This window comes from Zeus faber, assembly GCF_960531495.2.
Source record: "Zeus faber genome assembly, chromosome: 5".
NCBI lineage: Eukaryota > Metazoa > Chordata > Actinopteri > Zeiformes > Zeidae > Zeus > Zeus faber.
Window position 1 is genome coordinate 32,042,174 of NC_137192.1, and position 24,041 is coordinate 32,066,214.

Consider the following 24,041-nt stretch of genomic DNA (forward strand, 5'->3'; position numbering starts at 1 on the left):
GGAGAAGGAGAAGAAGAGGGAGAGTGGAAAAAAGGGATTGCCAAGACTAACAGTTAGATTTTCCACATGGATGGAGAGACGGTCCCCGCAACAGAGGACAGTTTTATTACTCTTTGTAGCATTTTAGTTCATATCTAGGATATGGAACCTTGTGTGTACTATTTGTTGACGTGAAGAATTACATTTTCTCTTTTAGAATACATATCAAGAAGTATGTCTATAATATTGTCTTGTGAAACCACTGAAATAAGGAGAGGTGAAGAACAGAAGTTTACAGATAATGTTATGATTGTGTTTGCTCCCAGATTTACTGTGCCGGGGACCAAAACATACCGCAATACAAATAAGCCCTTGAGACATAAACTTTGATTCCATGGTGATTTAATGAGCAGAGCAGGCATATTCTGTTACATTTGCTATCATAAATGCATTAAAGTGTCATACCATTGGTGGCCATCCACTGACCTCATTATGAAGTGAATTATTGTGAGGAAATTAAGGCCACAACTCAGTGAAATATTGCCCAACTTGAGCCCTTTTAAACGGACTTGGACTAGGTAAAAAATAGCTTTTTGGGACCGGATAGGGGGGAGTTGGCTGGTACTCCTTATTTCGTTTGCTGAGTCACTGGACTCCCTATTTGTAGCCTGAACCCTAGATAACCGACCAAGAAAGCGTTTCCTTGACTAGTTTGCTGGGTATCGCAACCTGATCCTGTTATGGTTTTGAGCAAATGTAATTAGTTAAAGTAGTTTGTCTGTTCAGCATCATTGAGCAAAGAATACAACAAAACGTCTTTTTCGCAGGGAGTGCATGACTCAGTATTTCCAGTATAGAAAAATAACATTGAGTGAAAGTACAGTTAAGCAGCGCAGTATCCACTTTCACTGTTTCATCTGTGTTGGTTTAGAACATTTTTTCACGGCTAGAGCTAAGTGTTCGTGTGAAGGTGGCTCTAAGCTCATATTCACTCTAAATATCTTGCACTCCGTGGCTCCTGAGGGCTTTCGATTTTCCCTCTCTTCCCCTTGCTCAACCAGATATTGCCCAAGCATTGGCCTACTTTTTAACGTTGTTTGCCCCAAATGTGCTGGTATATGTAATGTACTGTATATTTAGAGAAATGAAGATGAGATTGTTGACTTCAAGCTTCCTCAGACACTGAATGGGGAGAATCACTTGTGGGCCGGTGTTATGAAGCAGAGGATTTTCTCTTTGTGATTCGTTGCTTTCACGACTGATAACAACTGGATGAAATGATTTCATCATTGGAATGAAACGATCGACTTCCTGCGTAAAAGCCAACCGAGCCAACGTTTCTCGGCCTCATAACCATCATCATAATCATTTGATGGGATTATCATTTTGAACATAGGAATTGAGGTAACCAGAGCAGCTGTACCTCCATGAACCACTGACCGATGCTTCGGCAGCAAATTGGAGGCACTTCACAAGTAGGGCAGTACCAACGACTGAAAGGACTCAAATTAGGTCACTGACACTGGCTTGGCAATATCAAGTCCAAAAAACCATCTTGAATTTAACTGTTTTGTGTTTGTGCCGCTCAGGTCCACACAGCCGTGTGTCACGGTGCCCTCCCAACGAGTACCAGTGCGGGGGGACGGAGCTGTGCATCCACATGGGCAAGCTGTGCAACGGCGTCTCCGACTGCACTGACGGCTGGGATGAAGGACCACACTGCAGAGGTAACATGCTGTCACACCCATTTAGGATGTCATCCTTATATACACACGGAAAAGGAATGTTAAACCCAGTTGTGTATTATCTGTCTGCCTGCCTGCCTGCCTGCCTGCCTATTTAACTATCAGTTTACCGATCTGTCCGTCTATCTGTCTGTCTGTATATATATCTTTCTATCTATCTATCTATCTGTCTAGAAATAATATGGCGCTTGCTAAAATTGATCCCTCCCAGGTTGGTTGATGTGTTGAGCTTCTTCAGATGAGACGCGCCATATTATTTCTAATAGGTGCCATTTTAAGTGCCATACTACATCCAACACTATCTGTCTATCTGTCTGTCTATCTGTCTGTCTATCTGTCTATCTGTCTATCTGTCTGTCTGTCTGTCTGTCTGTCAGCCCAATTATAAACTGTATAGGCCAGGAGGCTGACGGCCCAAAAGGGCAATTTTTCATCTGATGTCCCTGGCAAGATGAAATGACATGAAATAATGTATAAATCTGATGTTATCATGTTTAATGCGGTTGTGATACCATATTGTTTGTACACACAGCATAAATAAGTGCTTTCGTGTCTACTTCCCCCCTGTGATCCCCATCCAAGTGTTTACTGTAGGTAGGTTTACTGGAGCAGAATGCTCAGTTTCCTTTAGTAGGGTCTTGTCATGCGCCTTTAAACACACATTTTGGTGCCGTTTTTCCCGGACAGCTGAGGTTGAGGTTGTCTCTTGGATGTGCGCTGCTTCTCCGACAAACAGTTTAGAGTCCTAGTTAGATCACCAACATGGCCACTTTTGCTCTAATTATAACTGACAAGTGTCCCACTGTCTTCTCCGTCAACGTACCCTGTTGTTTCCTTTCCCAAACCCCGTGTCAGCCAACGCCTTCCCAGGGAAGGTAAGCTCAGGTGAAATATTTATTATAAGGACATTCAGAGAGGCCGTGGAGAGACAGAGAGAGAGAGAGCATCAAAATTTCATGCACTTTCCTGCCGGCTGGGCTTTCAGATGTATACAGTTTGTGCGTGCACACTCCCCTCTTTCATCTGGCAGAGGTCAAAAGGCTCAGGGGGGGAGACGTCGCTTTCCGCCATATTAAGTGGTATCCATTTTGCACCACAGCGACAAAGGGCATTTTGTTGATATTCTTGTTTCCTCCAAAATAGATGTTTTGTGCAACACGTCATGTCAGGCTGTTTACATTATCGCCACTGTGAATTTTTAAACACTTCTGGATTGCTCAACACTCAGACTTGTGATGGAAAATTCCAAACTAGGCTGTAATTTGAACCATGGTCGTCCTAGCAGGCCCGAGGAGTGTGGCGGGGTGGTTTGTTTTCTCCTTGCATGTCTGTGAATCTCCTCGTGCTGCATTGTATGAAGTACAAGGAGGTAATGTGTTTTTTTGGTTTTGTTTTTTTTAAGCTTTATGCCTTATCAGATTAAATGGCTGTATAGCCAACACCGCCACAGAAACATGCTGATACATGCGTGCTTTTAATGCCCTGCGTAAAACACTTTTGTTAAGGTGTTTTCCTCTCCCAACACACATAAAAGCTGGTTCCTGCACAGGAGGGTTTCTCCAGGTGGAAGCTGTCTGTTTGGGCTTCTGGCCAGGCTGAGTCATCTGTGTTACAGACAAATCTCCAATGTGCTGGAAGTGACCTCTGCCGTCTACTGTCATTCTAATAAACATGTATTCATGATCCACCCAGAATCTCTCAAACCAATTCTCATGTTTCACTCATTTTTTTGTGAGTCTATTGTGAGACGGATGAAATCAGGAAGATGCAACGCCGATGCATTTTGGTTTAGTTTTGCGAGAAGTGCTGCATAGGAGGCAATAATGATGAGTGATTTAATTATGAGAGGTCGACTGCAAGCGTAGGGTGCCAGCTGCTGTGGTTTGCTGTGGTCTTTGATTGATTGATCATCCAAATATAATAGTGTACCTGCTTCGGAATAATACAAGTAAACTTGCAAAAAAAGCTTTCATAGCATTTTATGCACTGTTAGATCAGATTATAGCGATTGCCCTTTGAAACTTGACACATTAACACCAACTTGTTTTCTTCCTGTTTCACTTAGACTCCTAAAACCTCTTAAATGTACATACTTTTAGTGGTCAAGTTCTTCTCCAAGGTCTGCTGTAAATACATTTGGCGACAACTTCATCTGTGTTCATGCATGATGCATCAATTCCATTGGTGCATCATGCATGAGCTACATCTTTGACCCATTTATCTTGTGTTTACCCTACTAATCTTATCTCACCCTAAAAGTGCTTGAAAGGCACAACTGACTTACTGTCTACATTTTGTGTGCTCGTCACCAACAAAACAATGATTTCTTTGTTTTACCAGGCTTCTGCCCCTTGTTTCCTCACAAATGATCATCTAAGCGATCTAGCACCTAAAATAGATTCTTCTCTCTCTCTCTCTCTCTCTTTCTCTCTCTCTCATCGCCTCTTGTCTTCAGAGTTTGCGTCCAACTGCACTCTCTCGGGGTGTCAAGACAACTGTGCAGTCACGCCCACCGGCCACGCCTGCTACTGTAAGAGCGGCTACGAGATCAGTGGCGACGGCAAGACGTGTAAAGGTGAGCGCCTCCACCCGCTGAACACTCTTTGTTCTTCTTTTTTTTGAAACAAACGTGCCCAGGTTGATACGTTAAACCTTAAAGGTATACTCCACTTTTTGGGGGAAAATTCCATTGGAGCTAGGCTCGTTGAACCCCTCTGCGGGCTTGCGTTGAGCTAACACAGAGTAACAGTTTTATGGAACTTGATGTTAACTTGAAATTTGGAGTGACCAAGGTGAGCAATTTAATTCAAGAACAATTTCATACAGTAGTAATATCACCCACTTGTATTTTATCCTTGGCTGGTACAAAAAAACAAGACTTTACCGAACTCTTATGTCATTTCCATGACTCCATATTGTCCTGTAACCCCCCTTGAGCCAGAGCATACCGTGACGTTTAGGTAACTGACTGATCCATACGACCCTGTGTGACAGATTTTGATGAGTGCGGTGTGTACGGGACCTGCAGTCAGTCCTGCACCAACACTGAGGGCTCCTACACCTGCTCCTGTGTGGAGGGCTACCTGCCCCAGCCAGACAACCGCTCCTGCAAGGCCAAGAATGGTAAGAACACTAAGTTATCATTATATATTATCTGTTACGTTGAATAGAGCTTTATAACGCTTTAATAAACCTGACACCCTAGTGCCGGTGGACCGCCTGCCCGTCCTGCTCATCGCCAACTCTCAGAACATCCAGGCCACGTCGCTCAGCGGCATCACGGTCCATAGCCTGCTGTCCACCAGCACCAAGCAGACCACGGCCATGGACTTCCTCTACGCCCAGGAGAGCGTGTGCTGGATCCACGTCGGCGACTCCCCGGCCTCCACCCACCTCAAATGTGCCAAGATCCCCAACCTGAAGAGCTTCGCCGAAGAGAGAGTCATCAACATCTCCCTCAGCCTGCACCGTGAGTACAATGCCTTCCTGTCTGTGTTTGCACCGCGCTTCATGACGGTTATCCTCTTATTTCGCTGCCTCCGGGATTTTGCAGTTTGTTTTGTGATTGTTGCGACCAAAACTGCTTGATTCTCAAAACTTGCCATGCAATTTGCAAACCTTTCTGTGATTTTGCAGTAAAAATTGCGGAAATTGGTGAAAATTGCTCATTAAAAGTGTATGTAGAAAGTCATGTGATCACTTCCTCTGATAATATGCATTCTACATATCACCTAAACGACTTGAAATATTTGAATACTGTTTTTTACTTTCCCAACAGAACTGTTACCAAAACAAGTAACAAGTAAAAAAACAATGTGCTTTTGCCATTTTAATTCAACCTATAAGCACCAAATAAAATCAGCATTGCATGACTGTGACGTAAGCTGTCCTTCGGGGGGAGCGGCGACGAGTTTCAGCAATCCGTTGATTTGGAGATTTAATACAGAAAAGTTGCATGGAATTTGCAAATTTGGAAGATTTCGCAAATACTGCGGTCGCGACCTCATCATTTCCTGGCAGGACTCTTATTCAAGTTCAAGACATTATTTGTCACATTCATATACACTTCAGCACTGTTAGAGCACAGCACTGTACAAGGCACAGTGTTAGAGGTCAGCTCTGCATGCACGTGACATGACATCACATCAGCAACATCTGCAAGGGGTGTGGGTCCGTGTGTGTTTGGACACTTTGTTCTTAAGCTTTTTTATGCTCTCTTACCAAATGTGAGTCAGAGACATTATGGCATCAAATTACAAACCTTCTCAAAGTTGTGTTTTTCCAGTTGGGATACAGCATAAATGCTCCGGCTTTCTTTCCCACCAAAAAACGAAAACTCAAATACAGACCATAGACATCAAAGGGGAAAAACATCACATGTAAAATCCCATATTTCTAGCTGACTCACGCTCTCTTTTTAGAGTGGCATTTCCCTGGTGAATCAGAGGCACATGCTGTCGTCCATAAGTCACCGTCTATACCCAGCAAAAATAAATAAGCGGTCCTGTGTGATATGCCAGCCCTCTTTTTAAGGGTTTTTGCAGAACCAAACATGTGAAAATCAAAACATGCACATTATCTTGATTGTCATTTCAAATGCCTCCACCCTTCCTCCGTCCTCAGATTGCATCCTGCGTTTGAAAAATGACTCCATATTTTATTTTTTGAGTATGAAATTATAACCATATTGTGAAATGTAATTCCATTTAATTCAAAATGTCTGCTGTACCGTAGAAGTGCTGTTCCCCCTCTATGGCCGTGTGATGACTGCTGTGACCAATTACAGTTGTTTGGAGTGTGCGGCTTATCAGTCTTTGTTTACATCTGCCTCTGGACGCGACTCCGGCAGCCTAAGACTCAGTGATAGGTTTGGCCCTCATATGAGAATAATTAGATGTATTTCATATAAAAAAAAAAAAAAAACAATCCGTATGTCAAATATGTGAGAAAACTGTCTTTGTTTCACCTGTTTATGTTCACCTGGGTTAATCCCGTCCGGAATCCTCACATCTCTTTGGGTCCAGCAAGGCAGAATACAGGCCGTAAAACTCGGATCAAGTGTTGATCTTAAGATTCTTGAACTGTTGGTACTGATACCATACTGATGTAGAAAGCATAAAAGAAGGCAGTTAAAATCAGCCGCTTTGGTCGTTCTCTCGTGCCGATAATCGGGCACAAGCGTCGCCATCCCAAAGCTTAAAACTGCAGGGATCGTCTGTTTTGCCGTAACAGTGCAGCCCTGAGCAGAACCCCTCGGCTATAAATATATCTCACGATTTGGGACCAGAGGAATGCGCAGGAAATTCCAGCAGCCTCGGCTGGGTTTCTCCGAGCCTGTCGCCCACACACAACTACACGCACACCCACATGCTGCATACACATGTGCACGCAAGTACAAAATGGACGAATGGCTGCGAGAGAAGGAGCAGCGGGGCAGCGTGCACTCGACTGACGCCGGAGCGCCGTATGTACTGTTGAGAAAGGGAAACGATTAAACGGCGTTCCACTTCCTATACTCGTTCCATGACCTTCCTGTTTCCAGAGTCCCTGAGCACCACGTGCGAGCGCGCGGTGTGGGAGGAGGACGGGGAGGGTTCGACAACTTCCACCGTCACAGAAGGATCCGAGACGCCGACGCTGACAGTGTGCGATACAAATCCGCAACGCAGCCGCAGAAGCCGCTTTGAAAGTGACCTGTTTGGGTCCCCGAATCTGGCGCGTCGTCGCGGCGGTGGGCTGCAGCGCGTCCTTGCGGCGACACCCTCAGTGGCGCGTGGGGTGCGACGGGAGGAGCAGGGCGGGGCAGCCTCAATAAGGAACCGAGCAGCATGCAGCCAATGGCCGGGGAGAAAACACACGCAGGAAATGATGCGCCTGTGGTCGCACTGACTCATGATCTTCCGATGCCACAGATGAGTTATCCAGATGTTCTGTCTCTCTCTCTCTCTATTTTCACTTTTTCCGTTCACTTGCCTTCCCATCACTTTCCTTTTAGTCACCTTCCAGTCCCTGTTGCCACCGAAGCATATGTTCACTCTTTTCCCCATTTTGGCTGTGCCTGATCGTGGCATTTAAAAACATTACTTTGGATGTAAGCTTAATTGGTCCGGTCGGGCCTAGTGACTAGCGAGGAGCTGGCAGGCGGCGCCGGACCCGGTCAGGGGCCGCTTCCCCTCAGGTGACACCAAAGACGTCAGTCCGCTCGCGCCTCGCGGTGGGTGGCAACGGCTGATTCCGGCAGCAGCGCTCATGCCGCCGGCCGCGCTCGCACAGTGAAACCTGCCTGCTCCCTCGCGCTGGAGGCCACAGTGCGTCGCTCGCTCAAATCTCCTTAAGAGCTCATGCGCTGTTAGATGGCACGTCGGGTTAGAGCCCGGCCAACAGTAGCACATTTTAAATCTTCTCTCCATTCGCTGTTCCTATTCCAGCGCCCCGTTTTCCCGCTGATCTCCGAGCCTTCGGGTATATCACAGGTTCGTGGTGTAGTTCTCACGCCGGTGACTTTGTGCGTTTCTCTCAGTTTGGAGCCTCCCATCTGCAGGAGGCTCCACGTTGAGGTCTTGAGTGACGGAACAATCCCGTCCGACGTTAAACTGCTGTGACTGCCTCGCTGAGGCTGATTCCGTGTCCATAACCACAGCCTCTCACTGTGTTCCATCTAGTAGGTGACTTCCAATTTGTTTGCCTCAAAATAATTTTTTTAGGAGAAATTACTTATAAAGAAGGTCATATGCCGTTATTATTATTTTTATATTGGGAATATGTTAAGCAACTGATTCCGTACAAAGCTGTCTGTGGATAGGAACTTTACCGATACAAGCAAGTAGAAAAACAAGTTTCTTACTCAAGAGTGGGGGGGGATGGAAGAAGGTCGCACGGCCTGTTTTTGCAATTGCATTGTTTTATTTTTTTTTATTTTTTTATTACAGTGCAGTTTAAGACAGACAGAGCTCCAGTTAATGAGACCAGACTGTTCCCAAACTCCAGGGAATGGCGGGGGGGCGGGGGGGGGGGGGGGGTGTTGTGGAGAGAGAGAGGGAGAGGGAGAGAGGGAGAGAGGGAGGAGTGCGTTCCTGGCCTCCCTGTAGTCATCTCAGTTTACCAGAAGTTTGGGAAAAGGGACGACCCGAGAGCGCTGGATAGATGTTTGTTTACTCCTTTTGTACTTGGAGGTGACAGCGCACTTTTGGAATATCGCACATATCGGGTCTCCCCCCCCTTTTTTTTTCCCGTGTCCTGTTTATCCGGGGCCTAATCAGAAATCGATGCGTTTGTGAGGCGGGTGGAGCGCCGAGAAGCCAGAAGTGTTTACTCAGTCTCCGGAGTTAAAAATAATAAAGCACCTTTGGGGAATATGGTCCTTTGATTGCCGTAAACCTCAGAAATGTTGCTGCACAATGGCCAAGTTTCCCTTATGGAAATCAGATATCTCTCTTACTCTCGCCTGGTTTCTTCCTTCTCCTGTGTCTTCTTTCTGGTAAGGACCCAAAATGCAGAGATCACAGATGCAGAACAACATGTTTTAATGGCGACGCAAAGAAAAACAAAAAAAAACCACAACCCCGCCGATGCCAAAGGGCATGCTGCTGACTTATGTTACCCACCACCACACAAATGTCAAAAAATAACAAACAGGGCACTCAAACAGACAGATACTAAAAACCGCGGCACAAGCGGTAGAGGCAGAGGGATGGTTCCATTACTCGGCAAACTGGAAATGTACCGAGAGTGTTGGGTACATGGCACACGAGGCGTATCCAATCAGATGAAACAGAACTTTATTTTAGTAATTAAATATTGGTGTAGGAGAGTAGTTGGATTCCCATGTGCAGGGGCCTCAACCTTGGGCCCCTGCAGCAGCCACAGCAGCCGCCGCCGTCGCGACGCTTTCCATCTTGTATTTGTCTTCCCAGAATTTTAGAATTTCCAACGTTTTCCTCTCTGCTCGTCAAGTCTATTTAAAAAAAAAAAAAAAAAAAAAAGAAAAGGGGGAAAAAAAAAAAAAAAGAACCAACTTTCAGTTTTTTTCTAAACCAACAAATCTCCGTTGGAATTCCGGTTGGATTTATTGCCGCAGCGCCGTTAAGCTTTCCCTGCACATGCTTTTATTTGGCTCCTAAGCCCTGCAACCTGCTTCGTCATACTCCCCCCCCCCCCCCCCCCCCCCCCCCCCCCCCGAGTCTCCTTTCCGACTTTAGAAGAATGGGTTCCCGTCAGGCAGCTCGGCCGCCTTCCTCACCCCGGTGTTCGGTCTGATGCTTGACTTTTAGAAGCGGTCGCCAAGACCGACCAAACGGTTGCTGGATTTGAACCGTCTCAAAACTGTTCACTGAGCACCGACGAATCCCATATTATTGAAAACCATATTTTAAATCTTTCTCAAATGTCTGAGAACGGGACGACCGGACCCCCCCAGACGTAACGACGCAGCAGCCCGAATCTTGTTGCCCGTGGCAACCGGGGCAACCTTTATTTCCGGCCCCCCTCGATTTAAGGGGCCGGAGCTGCGCGATGCGGCCGCTTATCCCATCCGCAGTTTTCGGCTTCTCACCAAGAGGAGCAAAGCTGGATGCAGCTGTGAAAACACAGGCCTTAGCCCCCCACCGCCCCACCCCCAGGCTCTCACACGCTCTTGTGTCCTTCTCACACTCACTGCCGTGGCAAGATTTCAAAGCCACGATAATATTTGAAGGGACCCGACCATTCAATCCCGCCCCTGATGTGTCCCGTCCCCCCCCACATCTCTCCTCCCCACCGGCTCTCACAACGCTCGTCTTTCTCTGATGGCGACGGGTTTGAACAAACTGCGGCTGCTCTGGGCCGCGGGGGGTATTATTAGTGTATTATAGTATTCTTTCAGACACTTTCTTTCAGACACTTTCTTTCAGACACTTTCTTTCAGACACTTTCCCTCAGAGCTCGGCCATTCCCTTCTGCAGTGCGTGCAGACGGACCCAATTTGACAAAACGATGATACGGAACCTGGGCGTTTTCATCGACTTTTTTTTCCGAAGGTTGGAGCCGTCCTGGGGTCGGCTGTTACGCGGACCGGGCCCCCCCGTGAACTGAATAACGGGGAAAAATAAGGCGTCGCCGGAGCCGCTCGGCACCACGTCGCCATTACATCAAGAAGGCTGTGGTCGTCTCGGGGGAACTCGGAGCTCTTGTTCTTGACCCGGGGGGCCGGCGGACGTAATGACCTGCTGATTCAAACAGCCCCACCTGAATATCACACCCAGAGAAGCTGTGCTTGACGTTGCTTTTTTTTTTTTTTTTGTGTCTTGGAGTGAGTGTTAGAATGAGTTTAGCAGAGAGAGAGATTGGCTAACTTATGGCCCGTTGCCACACCCACTGTAATATCGTCGCCCAATTTAGCTTCCTCACATGACTCTGACTCACACTTCTCACCCCTCCACGGGGGGCGGGGGCGTTAGGCACAGCCAGGTGAAATGAATCCGGCCCCGAATTTTGAGTCAACCTTCTTCATTTCGTATCTCCCGCACCTTAACCCCCCCCCCCCCCTCTCTCTCTCCTCCCGCTCAGATGTGGAGCAGATGGCCATCGACTGGCTCACAGGAAACTTCTACTTTGTGGATGACGTCGACGACAGGATCTTTGTGTGCGACAAGGACGGCCAGACATGTGTCACGCTGCTGGACCAGGAGCTGTACAACCCCAAAGGCATCGCGCTCGACCCTTCCATGGGGTCAGATATGTCTCTACTTCCCTCGCCAAGTCACGCTCTCTCTCTATCGCTCTCTTTCTCTCGCTCTCTCCCTCTCTCTCTCTCTCTGTCTCTCGCTCTCTCTCTCGCGCGCTCGCTCGCTCGCTCGTAGGGGGAAAGGCTAAAGCTCTTGAGCGTTTGTGCCAAACGATAAAACACCGAGTGGCAGGGGATGAATGAATAATTTGATAAGTGAGTGCTATTGATCCCATATAATTGAAAACCATATTTCAATATTCCCCAATGTTTGACCAAAGTGGGTGCAAATGGGGCGGCCGGACCGAGACGTAAGATTGCAACGGCCCAAATCTTGTTGCCCGTGGCAACCGTGCAACCTTTATTTTTTTCGGGCCCCGATTTCAGGGCTGGAGCTGGAGCTGGAGCTGGAGCTGCGCAACACGGCTGCTCATCCCATCCGCAGTTGCAGCTTCTCACCAAGAGGAGCAGATATGTCTCTACTTCCACTCCAACTCTCTCTGTCTCTCTCTCTCTCTCTCTCTCTCTCCGTCTCTCTGGCTCTCTGTCTCTCTCTCCGTCTCTCTCTCTCTCTCTCTCTCTCACTCTCAGTCTCTTAGGGGGAAAGGCTAGCCCTCATTTCACGAGCAGATCCATGCAGCAGATTGGTTGGACTCATGGCGTTCTCGCCCAACGATAAAGCGCTGAGCGGCAGGGGATGAATGAATAATTGAATCATTGAAGGCTATAATGGAGGGTTCAGAATGGGGGGTATCCAGGTGAACGGCGGGGACCTCTGAAGTGTGTCGCACTCCTATCTCTGATTTGGCCGACGGGAGGTTTAGACAGAGGGGGAATTGGCTCCAGATGTTTCGCTCTGCGATGCTCTGAGTGCTCCAGATCCTGTTATTGAGGGTGTCGGTGACGAGTCTAGTTTTCGTTTCAACTCCTCTGTTTACGGCGCGGGGCTTTGAACTGAATTCCAGTAGGGCTGTGTAATATATGTGTGTGTGTGTTTTCATCACACTTTCTTTCACTGTGTATAATTAGTTCTCAAAGTGACGGGCTGAAATACATTTCACTCCCTTCATTGTTGTGGTTCAAGACAAGAAATCGTATTTTGCGATTATTAATCAAATGGCGGCAACATTGTTTCCTCGGCTATTTTATAACCACGAGAGCAAGTGTTGCGGTAGGTGAGCATTGGACACACGGAGGATGTGTTAAAGAGCTTCACCAACCCAAACCCATGTTTCCCACTGCATCAATCAGGGAAACCCAGTGACCTTTGGGTTTCTGGGCTGTCCTGCAGTGGACTCGTTTTAGCCGGCACAGAGAAAAGGAAAGGCATCCCATGATTACATCCTTTGTAATCATGGGATATAAGTGGATCTTTAAAAAACGGGAGCTGCTAGATGTATCCTTAAAGATTTATTACATTTCATGCTATATGCATCTATTGATGGGGAAAATGGATCTAGGCTCATCAACAATTTGGGGGATTTAAAATTATATTTAACAATCGACAAATATGCTCAGAAATGCATAGATGATGAGTAGAAGAAATGATCATTTTGTTCGTATGATTACAATTTAGGAAAAAAGTTGCATGTAATCAAGGTGATATTTGCACACACAGAAAAACAGGGGGCCGTAATGAAAGAATTGTCCGTCAGAACTAGGTCCATTAAAACGCCCTGTCGACCCTGACGTTTCACAGGAAGGCGTTCTTCACCGACTACGGCCAGATCCCCAAAGTGGAGCGCTGCGACATGGACGGTCAGAACCGGACCAAACTGGTGGACAGCAAGATCGTGTTTCCCCACGGGATCACGCTGGACCTGGTCAACAGGCTTGTGTACTGGGCCGACGCCTACCTGGACTACATCGACGTGGTGGACTACGAGGGCAAGAACCGCCACACCATCATCCAGGGCCTGCTGGTGAGACACACAAAATAAACTCTCTAAATAGGAAAACCTTTGCATATAGTTCTCTGTATAAACCTTTTGTATAAAAACAACATTTTATAAGTCATTGTCAAGTTGGCAACCGTGCATCACTTTTTGGTCGCCAAGTTGCGGAATTTTTTGAATTAATTTTGTGATTGAGTGATAAGGATCCCATATACATATGATCCACATTTCAATATTCTCATTTCATTGGCAGAAGTTTCTCAACATACCCGAGGTGTGAGATGGTTGACGATTGCCCTAATCTGGTTGCCCAGGGCAACAGGGCCCTGTGCTAGTTGATATTTCTCCTGGATTGTAAGTGCCAAGCACGGCATATTCGATATCTTATGGAGGTGGTCTATACCCCTATGAACTGTGGCGTAATGTGGTATTCAGGGTCCAGGGAGCTGTGGGGTTGGAAATCAGGCCTTTTCATTAGAGTAGCTTAATACATGTGGCGCTCGATGGTTAGGTCGTTGAGTCGTCGCTGTGCGCTGGAAGCACGGTGGCTTTTAAACCTGTTAGCATGGAGTTTACCAACGTCTTCAGAGAAGTGTGGCACGGCACGGTGGCGCAGTGCATTGCACTGCTGCCTCACAGCAAGAAGGTCCTGGGTTCGATTCCCGCCTGGGGCGCTGTTGGCACCGTGCTCCGGCGGGTTATCTTCCAAAAACAGGAGCCTTTCTGTGTGGAGTTTGCATGTTCTCCCCGTGTTCACATGGGGTTTCCTCCACCTCACGTCAGTAAGGACCCCCACCAAAAACATGCACCCATCATCGTCTAACCAGCGATGGACACTTATCACCTGGTCCCCGGGCGCGTCCACGTATGCTGCCCACTGCTCCTGGCTGTGCCCCCGGAGGAAGGACAAGCCAGGATGGGTCAAAAGCAGAGGAGCCATTTCACCGGCCACCATCAAGCATGTGCATGTGTGTGTGTGTAAGCATGTGTTGTGGAGTGTCGTGTGACAATTAAAGACTGTTTCTTCTTCTTCTTTAAGTAATGGCCTTCATTTACTCACTGGGCCTGGAGGCCATGACTGGACTCTCAGATCCCCCTTGTGTGTGTGTGTGTGTGTGTGTGTGTGTGCGTGTGCGTGCGTGCGTGCGTGCAAAAACTGCAGGTGCTTTTATTCTAGATGTTGTGATGAGTGTCTAAATGAGGGATATGTCTGAGAGCTATTATTGATGGTTGAATATAGCCCAACTTGCGTCAAGCTTGTGTTTTTGTTTTGGTCTCTTGTGTTCTCTCAGTAGAACGAGTTTACGCCACTCTCATTTCTTTCTCTCGGCGCTGGTGTAGCGGTGCATCTCGTGTCGACGGGGGCGGTTGGGATTTGCCGTGGGTGGTGGCGGGGGCAGAGTCTGACATTTTTAATGCCCCTCGGAGTCTGGCTGTAAGGGGCGCCACAAATCTTTGTAGCAGATCATTACTTCCTGGACTCAGCCTGCCCCGTAGACTCCACCTTTCTACTGACCGGCCTGCTCTGCTGCGTACTCTGTCAGGATTTTATTCCTGCTTTGTTCTGTCGTCCAGTCCCCTTCCCTCGCAGCTACGGCACCAAAGTATGCGGTTTCTCAAAGAACTAGCCATGCCTTGGCAGCCTTTCTGGTTTCTCTTAATGGCGTTTTATAGGGATTTCAAAACTTGTCTTCAATACTTGTTGATGTTATCAAAGCTAATTTTAAGAATGTATACCTCTCTACTTACTGCTCAGGTTTAGTGGCAATGAAACATCGTAAGATCTGTTTAAAATGTCATCTGTGATTGTAAGTACCCTCCCTTGCACACATCTATTTCTTGAACGGTATCTGATGACCAATGTGACCCTCCATGAGGGACTGTGGTATTCTTGTGGCATTGTGTTAGCCACAACCAAATCAGTGCTTATCATCCAGAGCCTGACATTAACATTCAGGTTTTGGTTGCCAAGGCCGACAAAATGGTAGCCAAATTTTAACCATTTTATAAATGAGTGATAATTAGAGATGAATCGATATATTGATCAATTGATTGATTGAGGTATACCATACTGGTTAACAGCGAGGCAACCACACCGCACGAGATGGTTGAGAGTGGCCCAAATGTGGTTGCCCGGGGCAGTCACTATCGTCGAGCTCCACCATCATGAAATAATTTATGTGTGGGTCATGCTTGAAATCCTTGTGCACACTAAAGCATTTCTAACTGGAATAGGGGGAGCATCCCCCCCCCCCTCCCCCCCCCCCCCCCCCGCCCCAACATATTCCTTCCCCTCTCCAATCATCTCTTCATCCTCCCCTCCATCTTGTGTCCGTCTCCCTCAGATCGAGCACCTGTACGAGCTGACGGTGTTCGAGAACTATTTGTACGCCACCAACTCGGACAACGCCAACATGCAGCCCAAGACCAGCGTGATCAGGGTCAACCGCTTCAACAACACCGACTACCAGGTGGTGACGCGGGTGGACAAGGGCGGGGCGCTGCATGTGTACCATCAGAGACGTCAGCCCCCAGGTAGGTTACACTGGCGCGCGGGTATGGCCACGCGTTTCGGAAGCTGGTTTGGTCACCGGAACTGATTGAGTTGCTGCTTAGGCACTCTGCTTTTGAAACTCGGTGACGGTCATGGGATGGTTTCATCAAAAAAAAATGGCATCCGTAGTTCATACACAGCTGCCGCCTCTCCTGGTTTGTCTGGCGTACGATGACTCTCATACTTTCTTCTTCTTTTTCTTCTTCTTCTTCTTTGTGTCCAGTGCGCAGCCATGCCTGCGAGCCGGACCAGTTTGGGAAGGCCGGGGGCTGCTCGGACATCTGCCTCCTGGGGAACAGCCACAAGACTCGCACCTGCCGCTGCCGCTCTGGATTCAGCCTGGGCAGCGATGGCAAATCCTGCAAGAGTGAGTGTGATACGTATCACAAACATTACCACAAACGTTACCCCTAACTGTGATTTAACCGGATAGTCATGCTTTTAATTTTTGTCTTTATTTTAACGTACCGGTGTCGTCTCTTCTCTTGAATCTGTTTGAATCAACGGCACAAATATTTTTAATCAAATTACCGATTTAGCACCCATAGTACATATTGAATAGAATTTTTAAAATGTCCAAATCGTCATCCCAGCCTTGCCAAGGGTATCACTGAGGGCATCTGCTGAAACTCTTCTGCCCTCACCTGATATTGACTGGAATCAACACATGAATGCAACTTATGAGAGTGGCATGCCAGATTGATTCAGCTACAGTATATTGACCCAGAGCCAAGGACAGCCAAGGTTGGATCAGAGACGCTGCCCCCCCCCCCCCCCCCCCCATCAGCAGAATAGCTGAGCACCGCCAAAAAACTTCCATTAAAGTCTAGACCTTCAGCTCCGCACCTACTCGGACCGATTCAGCTCGCTGAGTTTATTCCCTCGCACTGTAATAGCCGAATATTGATTTGCCTCATGGAGGTAATATTTCCTTCAAAATGACACACATATAAATGGATTGCATCAAAGGCAATCTCCTCTCTATCCGATAACAAGGCGTTCAGCTCTCCCCACCTCAAACCGTAATTGAAATCATTTAACTGTCAATAAGTGCTATTGCTGTTCGCACACAGAATTTCCTTGTTAAATTTAATTTGATCTCATTTCATTTCATTCCAGCTTTTATTTGTTCCGCTCGTGGCAATGCACGGCTCCAGAAATCAATACGAACTTAAGAGGTGTTTTTGTTTTTTTTTGTTTTTTTTTGTTTTTTTTTTTGGTTCATTTTTCTTGGATAGTAATGTGTGGCTGTGAATTTGATGAGCTGTGTGTGAGTTTGAATGCTGCAGTGCTTCACATTCAGTCGCCGGGCCGCCGCATTTCTCCTGCCTCCCAGAGCCGGAGCACGAGCTCTTCCTGGTGTATGGAAAAGGTCGTCCGGGGGTCATCAGGGGCATGGACATGAACGCCAAGGTCCCGGATGAGTACATGATCCCCATCGAGAACCTGCTCAACCCCAGGGCGCTGGACTTCCACGCAGAGAGCGAGTTTATCTACTTTGCAGACGCCACCAGCTTCCTGATCGGCCGCCAGAAGATCGATGGCACAGAGAGAGACACCATTCTGAAAGAAGGTAGGCAGGAAGCAGCAGCTACCGTCGTGAAGGAAAGTAATGTGGATTTTAAGCATTTTAGTTCAGTAGTTGCGAAAAAACATGCGACATGCGTTTCCCATGTGGCTAACCATTTTAACCGTTAAAATGGGTTAATAGATGCAAAAGAAGGTATGAGAGCGCGACAATTTGTCATCCAAGTGCCACAAGTCCAGTGTGAAACTTACAACAAAATCTTGACAAGACAACAGGAAGGGGGTTTCAGAGTAGTACGCTACACACAAAACAGCGTGTGTGTGTGTGTGTGTGTGTGTGTGTGTGTGTGTTTTTCCCAGGAGTCCACACGGTGGAAGGCATCGCTGTGGACTGGATGGCGGACAACCTGTACTGGACGGACGACGGCCCCAAGAAGACCATCAGCGTGGCCCGGCTGGAGAAGGCCTCCCAGACCCGCAAGACCCTCATCGAAGGGAAGATGACGCACCCCCGCGCCATCGTGGTGGACCCCCTCCACGGGTGAGCAGACGGGGTGTGCGCCCGATGGGTCCTAGGGAGTAGCAGTGGTCTTAGCGTAAGAACCGCGATGAATACCAAGAAAGAAAGTGTTGAATAGGAGTTAATGGAAGGAGTCTGGTCCTCAGATTTGGAATGACTTTGTAATGAACACGATTGATTTGAAAGTGAAGCTCTAATGTGTCTTATTTCCTGTTATTGTGTATTTTGAGATATACGATGACATACACTTTGTCTTCCCATTAAATTCTTACTGTGAGTCAGTATTTCTCAACGGGGGGGCCCGCGGACACCCAGGGATCCTTCTTGAGGTTCCAGGGGGTCCACAGAAAAAAATGATTCATAGTTCATCTTCATTGTGTCATTTACCGTTAGCAAATGTGCAGTAATGACTGCTTTAACTACAACTACTGAATAACTACAGTATAGACACTAATGAAGTTTGGACCGAATCACATCCAACATTAAAAATCTCCTCAGATCTCAGAGATAAAACCCTGATCAGATCAGGTCAGTAGCCTCGCGTTTATCAAACTGAGGTTCCTGGTTGTGAAAAAGGTTGAGAGTCGCTGCACTGGGTTTTAACTCTCTTCGTGAGGTTTATTGATGCGACCTCCTTGGCCTTTCACTGAGACAAAACACACACGCACGCAGGCACGCACACACACGCACACACACACACACACACAGTCTAGTGACAAGGTGATGTGTGTCACTAGGACTGAGTATCGTATGAGTATGTCATTCAATGCAAAGCTTCAATAACTTGGTGCTTAATAATCGTATCAGCGTCAGTGAGGGGAAAATAAGACTAAAGGTCTGTGCAGCAATAGTAAATGTATCCTCATCATCTTTCTTTAAGTCTGGCAGATGATTTTGCTCAGTTGTATATGACTCTGTATTTTGTGATATCGATGTGGAGTATCTACAATCTATATTGGGTCCAGTACAGAAATAGAAACGATGCCCAGGTCACAAGCATCCCAGAAGAAAGGCACGTCAGCGGGCGCCTGCAATCACTCCAGCACAGTGTGAGATTGCAAGGCCAGAAGGGTGAAGGGAGAGGAGGGAGGGGGGCTTAAACCCTCCAAGTCACATTCCGGAGATTGTATAGATCGCTTTGCATAGTAATGTGGAAAATGATTACCTTTGCCTAATACAGATCAGTGCTCTGAGGCAGTGATTGTCCACCTTTTTCACATCCACGACCCTCAATTTGATACGCATCAGGCCACGGACCCCGTTTTATAACATGGTTTCTCCGGGCAACCCCAGTCTGAGAAGATTTTAATTGTTAGATATGATTCAGTCTAAACTCCCATACCTATCCATGTTATGGTAAGGAAGATAACAGTGAATCTATTATCAGAACAGTGATTATCGTTCACTCTGTAATAGTGCTAACGTCTTGTAAATGAAATAATTGTGAATGTGAACAATTAATCATTTTTCTGGGGACACGATAAAGATTACATAGAATTAAAATTATATAGTATTTATAGAGAATTGTATCATGAGCCATGTCATCAATACTGGTTTGTATCGGAAACCAATATTGTATATGATATATCCAATACCCAGCCCTAGTGCACATATTTGGTTTGATTTAGCAGTGTATAAGCTGTGTGTGTGTGTGTGTGTGTGGACTTCATTACCATCCTCCACATTGACCTCGGGCCCCCGCATTGTGCTCTGCAGGTGGATGTACTGGACGGACTGGGAGGAGGACCCCAAGGAGAGCAAGCGGGGCAAGATCGAGCGGGCGTGGATGGACGGCTCCAACCGTCAGGTGTTCCTCACCAGCAAGACGGTGCTGTGGCCCAACGGCCTGAGTCTGGACATCCCCCAGGGCCTGCTCTACTGGGTGGATGCCTACTACGACCGCATCGAGATGGTCTACCTCAACACCTCGGAGCGCAAGGTCAGTCCTGCTGCCGCCGGGAGGACCGCTGTGTGGGCTCCCTCGGGGGGGGAGAGAGGGCGGTTTAGAGGGATCACAACCAGGGGATTAGTACGACTGGGGTTTTGCTGGTGGGAAATGAGTTGTATCAAAATTGCGGAGCGACATATGGTCAGTGTTGGCGGAGCAGAGGAGACAAATGTAATGACTTTTTAAAATTGTACAGGTGTTGTATAAGGTAGGATATCAGCAAGTAGGTGCTTCATTTATCTAAACGGTATAATAATTTGATTATTAAAAAAATATATATATATAAAAATAGAAATTCTTGAACCGTCCATATTTAGTAGTTTTCCTTAAGAAATAGTCATTCAATCTATTTGTTTTATACATGTGTTCCATATGCTGTCTCCATTAATTGTGTCGGGGTCTTCTTGACCAGAAAAAAAGCTTGATTGATCAGAAGAAAGTATACTTTCGAGATAAGACGGTCCCGATGTTGGGGGGAAAAAACGATTGCAGTGTCTGATGGAATTCTGGCAAATGTAATCCACAATTGCACCCAACACAGGCGATCTCATGGATTACCACTTTAAGGAATGTCATAACTCAGATACAACCTGCAGCTCCAGTAACCTTGCATCTAAATATTGTCATTATCCAGCAGCATGGGGTATAAGCCTACAAAGGTTAGTCTGTACTTTCTGAATGAAGAGAGCATTGTGGTCCCTGAAATATCTGCCCCAACGGGCCCTTTCTCTTTTTTTTTTTTTTTCCCCCCTCACCAGACGGTGTACGAGGGCAACGAGTTGAGCCACGCGTTTGGCCTGTGCCACTACAAACATTTTCTGTTCTGGAACGAATACCGCAGCGGAAGCATCTACAAGCTGGACACCACCACCAGCACGGCCACTCTGCTGCGCAATGAGAGACCGCCCATCTTCGAGATCCGCATGTACGACGCTCAGCAGCAGCAAGGTGACGGGCCCCGAGCGTGCCTCCATTCATCCATCCATCCATCCATCCACCCATCCCTTCATCTGTCCATCCCTCCATCCACCCAACCATCCATCCCTCCATCCATCCATCCATCCATCCACCCATCCCGCCATCTGTCCGTCCTTCCATCCACCCACCCACCCAACCATCCATCCATCCCTCCATCCAGCCATCCATCCATCTTACAACATTTTTCCCGTCAACCGTGAACTCCTATATAAGGTTTTTTTTGTTTTCGGTGCAGGCTCTAATGCGTGCCGTGTGTACAACGGCGGCTGCAGCAGCCTGTGCTTGGCGATTCCGGGAGGGCGGCAGTGTGCCTGTGCGGAAGACCAGATACTGGACCCGGCCGACAACACCAGCTGCAAAGGTGAGCCAATGCCAGGGGGTGTGGCTGGTTATTGGGCAAGGGGTCACGATCCGATTTAATATCAATTCACTCCAATATCATTGAGATGGCCCATGGTACAGTTATATATTGACATTTTGACATTTTATACATCAGTTACCAACTTGCATTACAAAAATATTTCACAGAAAGAAATCTGTCTAATACAGAAAAACAATAGTTCAATTATTTTTGTGACTATGGTGTTCCGTGATGACTGATGACTTTCGATTGTGCAACTACTTAACTTTTGCTCGACTGTTTCCCTTTTCTTGTTTTTTCGGGGGGAAAAATGAGTCACTCAAACATTTTCTCTTCTCCCTACGTCTTCCCGCACGTTCTCTCCGTGTTCCCTCTCCACCTCTCTCTCTCTCTCTCTCTCTCTCTCTCTCTCTCTCTCTCTCTCTCTCTCTCTCGCTCTCGCTCTCGCTCTCTCTCTCTCCAGCCAACCCGTCCTACATCCCTCCTCAGTGCCAGCCTGGGGAGTTTGCCTGCAAGAACAACCGCTGCATCCAGGAGCGCTGGAAGTGCGACGGAGACAACGACTGCCTGGACAACAGCGACGAGGCTCCCGAGCTGTGCTGTGAGTCACCACATTCACACGTGCACACACACACACGCACACACACACACACACACACACGTCAAGCGCAATAACGAACACACGTCTCATCGTGCCCACTGGAATTAAAACGGTTGACCACTGCTTGAGGCAGATGGCCGGCAATTTCAATATGACAGTCTGAGGAGAAATAATTGAGAAAGAACAGACGCCAGTGAGTGTGTTTATGTCACCGTTTTGTTGTGGGCATGTGAGTATGCGTAGTAACGTCTGTGGATCTGGAAAAGGTGTGTGCGTGTGTGTGTGTGTGTGTGTGTGTGTGTGTGTGCGTGTGCGTGCGGTCCAACACACCTTCCCATTCCAGACTAAACAAACCGTTTCTCAAAAGAGCTGGAATATTGCCCCCCCCCCCCTGCCTTCCACTAACATCTCCCTCCTCCACCTTTCGCCGCCGAATTCCACTTCTCCTCACGTCTCCATCCTATTTTTAACCTTCTTTGGCTTCTTGCCCCGCCCCCGCTTCTCCCCCGCTCCGCCCACAGACCAGCACACGTGCCCCACCGACAGGTTCAAGTGCCAAAACAACCGCTGCATCCCCCTGCGCTGGCTCTGCGACGGGGACAACGACTGTGGAAATGACGAGGACGAATCCAACACGACCTGCTCAGGTACACGCACGCACACACACGCACACACACACACACGCACGCGCATACATATACTCAAAATTTCTATAAATTAGCTTAACTTTAACTTTTTATATTTGCTATAATTTATTCATTCAAAATTTGAGGAAATAAATTATAGCAAATATAAAAAGTTAAAGTAATGTAATGTATAATTGCAAAATGTTTGATTTAATATCCTTTTTTGTAAATATCAAACATTTTGCAAATATACATTACATAACTGATAACATATTATTAAATAACAATAAAAAATGATATCCAAAAATTATAATATCAAATAGTTATAATAAAAATGTATTTATTATTTTTATTTAATAAAAAATATTATTTATCTTAAATGATTGGTCTTGAACGGTGGCTCCTGTACCTTCCTCCGGTGCTGACGTCTCCGTCGCTGGCTTCCAGCTCGCACGTGTCCTCCCAACCAGTACTCCTGCGCCAGTGGCCGCTGCATCCCCATCTCCTGGACGTGTGACCTGGACGACGACTGCGGCGACCGCTCGGACGAACCTGCGTCCTGCGGTCGGTTCCCCCCCTTTCGCAGTCGCATTTCACCCCCCCCGGCACAATCCAGACCGCAACCGACACGCTCTCTCTTTCTCTCTCTTTTTTTTTTTTTTTTTTTAAGTTCTGACACCTTCCCCTGTCTCGTGTGCCGTCCCACAGCCTACCCCACCTGTTTCCCTCTCACCCAATTCACCTGCAACAACGGCCGCTGCATCAACATCAACTGGCGTTGCGACAACGGTAGGTGTCAGTCCCCGTCCGTCCCCGCCACACCCGCAGCTTTTTCCCGGCACGTCTCCGTGCTTTAGCGGCTGCCTGGTTCATGTGACTTTCATGTTTGTTCATCCATGTTGTTTTGTTGGTTGTGTTGTTCCATGTTGCGCCCCATCATTTCGCCCGCTCCGCCGTCTTCCGTTGGTCGCTTGTCTTGCAGAAAAGGATTGTGGGGACGGCTCTGATGAGTTGAATTGTCCAAGCCCTACTGGTTAGTGCATAGATCAACATGCACCGTAGCCATGACGCAAGCTCACTGCCGGGAGGGGGGCGGGGGGCAGTTCAGGCTGCTTCTTTACTAATAGATCATGGCTCCGAGAGACCAGTGCCACTGCCTTGCTCATCATTTCACCCTGTTGTAGCATCTAAGAGGCCTTCTGCTGGAAAGGAAAGGGCTTAGTTTTAACATAATAGAGAGTTGAGCAAATGGGTTTCACTCACATGTTTCTAGAACAGGGAGCAACGACGAGGTAGTTCAGGTCACACTGGAGTTCTAATGGTTCTTCTAATGATTGTCTGCATCCTACAAACCACTTTTGTACATGTAAGTGAGGTTGTGTTATCGTTTTTTTTGGATGATATGACTCAGGCTGACTTCAGTTTAGGTGCGCATTACATGCTGTCAAACGGGCCGCTAAAAGCTGTAAAATGAGATTGCGGTGTTGTTTGGGACGCTCTACGCCAAGCTAAATGTACCACCGCTGGTTCACACTCCCTCATGGTGCATGGTGTGATCTATGCAGTTTCTGTCATTTTTTTACTTGACTGTCTGTTTTGACTGCCAT

The 24,041-nt window shown here is 47.3% G+C and overlaps 1 protein-coding gene across 3 annotated transcripts in view; it reads left to right on the plus strand.

The window, feature by feature from the left end:
* Window positions 1-24,041, plus strand: part of LOC307231065 (low-density lipoprotein receptor-related protein 1-like) — a 107,362-nt gene that overhangs the window by 44,664 nt on the left and 38,657 nt on the right. For all 3 annotated transcript variants that reach the window (XM_080001614.1, XM_080001612.1, XM_080001613.1), the window contains 17 exons: window positions 1,569-1,706; window positions 4,180-4,299; window positions 4,719-4,847; window positions 4,930-5,193; window positions 11,268-11,430; window positions 13,124-13,346; window positions 15,665-15,854; window positions 16,097-16,240; window positions 17,210-17,446; window positions 17,761-17,941; window positions 19,637-19,859; window positions 20,627-20,816; window positions 21,082-21,207; window positions 21,671-21,808; window positions 22,330-22,455; window positions 22,882-22,998; window positions 23,143-23,223. In XM_080001614.1, coding sequence (XP_079857740.1) covers window positions 1,640-1,706; window positions 4,180-4,299; window positions 4,719-4,847; window positions 4,930-5,193; window positions 11,268-11,430; window positions 13,124-13,346; window positions 15,665-15,854; window positions 16,097-16,240; window positions 17,210-17,446; window positions 17,761-17,941; window positions 19,637-19,859; window positions 20,627-20,816; window positions 21,082-21,207; window positions 21,671-21,808; window positions 22,330-22,455; window positions 22,882-22,998; window positions 23,143-23,223 — 2,719 coding nt within the window. In that variant the 5' untranslated portion in view covers window positions 1,569-1,639. The remainder of the gene's footprint in view (window positions 1-1,568; window positions 1,707-4,179; window positions 4,300-4,718; window positions 4,848-4,929; window positions 5,194-11,267; window positions 11,431-13,123; window positions 13,347-15,664; window positions 15,855-16,096; window positions 16,241-17,209; window positions 17,447-17,760; window positions 17,942-19,636; window positions 19,860-20,626; window positions 20,817-21,081; window positions 21,208-21,670; window positions 21,809-22,329; window positions 22,456-22,881; window positions 22,999-23,142; window positions 23,224-24,041) is intronic.